Source organism: Belonocnema kinseyi, chromosome 2 (assembly GCF_010883055.1).
Source record: "Belonocnema kinseyi isolate 2016_QV_RU_SX_M_011 chromosome 2, B_treatae_v1, whole genome shotgun sequence".
Lineage (NCBI taxonomy): Eukaryota > Metazoa > Arthropoda > Insecta > Hymenoptera > Cynipidae > Belonocnema > Belonocnema kinseyi.
In genome coordinates this window covers 157554503-157556375 of record NC_046658.1, presented here as the reverse complement: position 1 = coordinate 157556375, position 1873 = coordinate 157554503, and the positions used below count along the sequence as shown (strand labels likewise).

At 37.1% G+C, this 1873-nt stretch overlaps 1 protein-coding gene across 1 annotated transcript in view; it reads right to left on the bottom strand.

The window, feature by feature from the left end:
* LOC117183039 (FERM, ARHGEF and pleckstrin domain-containing protein 1-like) overlaps positions 1–1265 on the bottom strand; it is a 47080-nt gene extending 45815 nt beyond the window's left edge. Inside the window, exon 1 of the mRNA XM_033376191.1 lies at positions 1041–1265. Coding sequence (XP_033232082.1) covers positions 1041–1265 — 225 coding nt within the window. The remainder of the gene's footprint in view (positions 1–1040) is intronic.
* Between the last annotated feature and the right edge of the window lie 608 nt (positions 1266–1873).

The following is a 1873-nucleotide window of genomic DNA, read 5'->3' as shown; positions in this document are numbered from 1 at the left end:
GTAAAGGGAGATGGGGGAAAAGACCGGGGGAAATTATGAAAAGGGAAAGGACAAATTAGGAAAAGGGAAATGAGAAATTAGGAAAAGGGAAAGGGGAAACGGTAAAGAGGGATAGGGGAAAGAAAAAGGGGAAATTATGAAAAGGGAAAGGAGCATTGGGAAAACGGAAAGGGGAAATAAGGAAAATGGAAAGGGGAAACGGTAAAGGTGAATGGGGAAAGGACCAGGAAAAATTATGAAAAGGGAAAGGACAAATTAAGAAAAGGGATAATTAGGAAAAGGGAAAACGATAAAAGGGGATGGGGAAAGAAAAAGGGGAAATTAGGAAAAGGAAAGGGGGAAATTAGGAAAGGGGAGATCAGGAAAAGGGGAAACTTTAAAGGAGGTGGGGAAAAGGACCAGGGGAAATTATAAAAAGGGAAAAGACAAATTAGGAAAAGGTAAATGAAAAATTAGGAAAAGGGGAAACGGTAAAGGAGAATGGGGGAAAGGACAAGGGGAAATTATGAAAAGGGAAAGGAGAAATTAGGAAAAGGAGAAAGTAGGAAAAGGGACAGGAGAAATTAGGAAAAGGGAAAGGGAAACGGTAAAGGGGAATGGGGCAAAGGAAAAATGAGAAAGGGGAAAAGGGAGAAATGGGAAAAAGTGAAAAATAAATGAGTGAGATAGAAAAGGAATAAAGGGACCGGGGAAATGGTAAAGAGTAAAAGGAGAAAGAGGAAAGGTAAACGGATGTGAGGGTAAAAGAGAAAAATAAAAGGCCGAAGGGGAAGGCGAAAAGGGGTAAAGGTTACTGGAGAAGGGAGAGAGGAAAAGGTGAAATTATGAAAAAGGAATGGGGAACGAGGAAAAGAAAAAAATGAGAAATAGTGAAAAGGAAAAATATGAAAAGAGAAAAATAAATGAGGAAAGAGAAACGGGACAAAGGGAAGTTAGAAAGGGTGAGGAGAGGAAATTGGAAGATAAAAAAGGTTGAAAAGGGGAAAGTGAACAGGGGAAAGGAAGCGGAAAATAAAAATCTTCTACATCATCTGAATTACCTTTGTTCTTTTAACTTCAACATCCTCGATTTCCCCATTCCTCATAGTTTTCACAGGACTGAGTTCCGGAGTATTTACCATACTCAAATTGCTGATTTCTGGCACACCATTGGCCTTTTTTTCCGGCGACTTTGAATTCGCGAATACCGAATTGTTGTTCTCTTTTTTTGGCGACAGATCCTCTTTCTCCGTTTCCGAATCTGTAAGAAACGAATAGTTAGCCATCTCGCAATTCAAAATCCTAAAGAGATAATATATAAAAAAAATAACAGGAAGATTTAAAACGCCATCATATAAAATTATAAAATAAAGGGCAGCAGGCTAGAGAGCGTCATGCTTCGGTGCTATTAAAAAACTGTTAAATTTAAAAAATCCGGAAATTGATAAAATCGGCAAAAGAAAAGTCTGGGAATACATGGGTATTCTCTCCTTCCATTCGACTTCCGGAATTTTTCAGAAAAGATATCCTCTTCCAATTTTTTTAAAGCAATTCTATAAAAAATTATAAAGTCTTGAATGAGTAATTTTTTGACAAAAGGCTAAGCAACTCAAAAGTGGGGAGCATACTCGATTACTCAAATGCACATTTAATAAAGGCAAGCATGTCTCTTGAAGAGTCTCAAGAATACAAATTTAACAAACGTGCTCACATTTACAAACCGTAGCTCCAAATAAAAATTAGCACAAGAATACGACAGAACGTAAGAAAAAAAAAAAAACGAAACGAAGGTCTATCAAAATCGAGCCTGAGCAAAGCTTTATTTATTGAAATAAAATAAATAAAATATGTTTTAATGCCGGGCCTAGAGTCGAAGTAAAATTGGGATGCACTA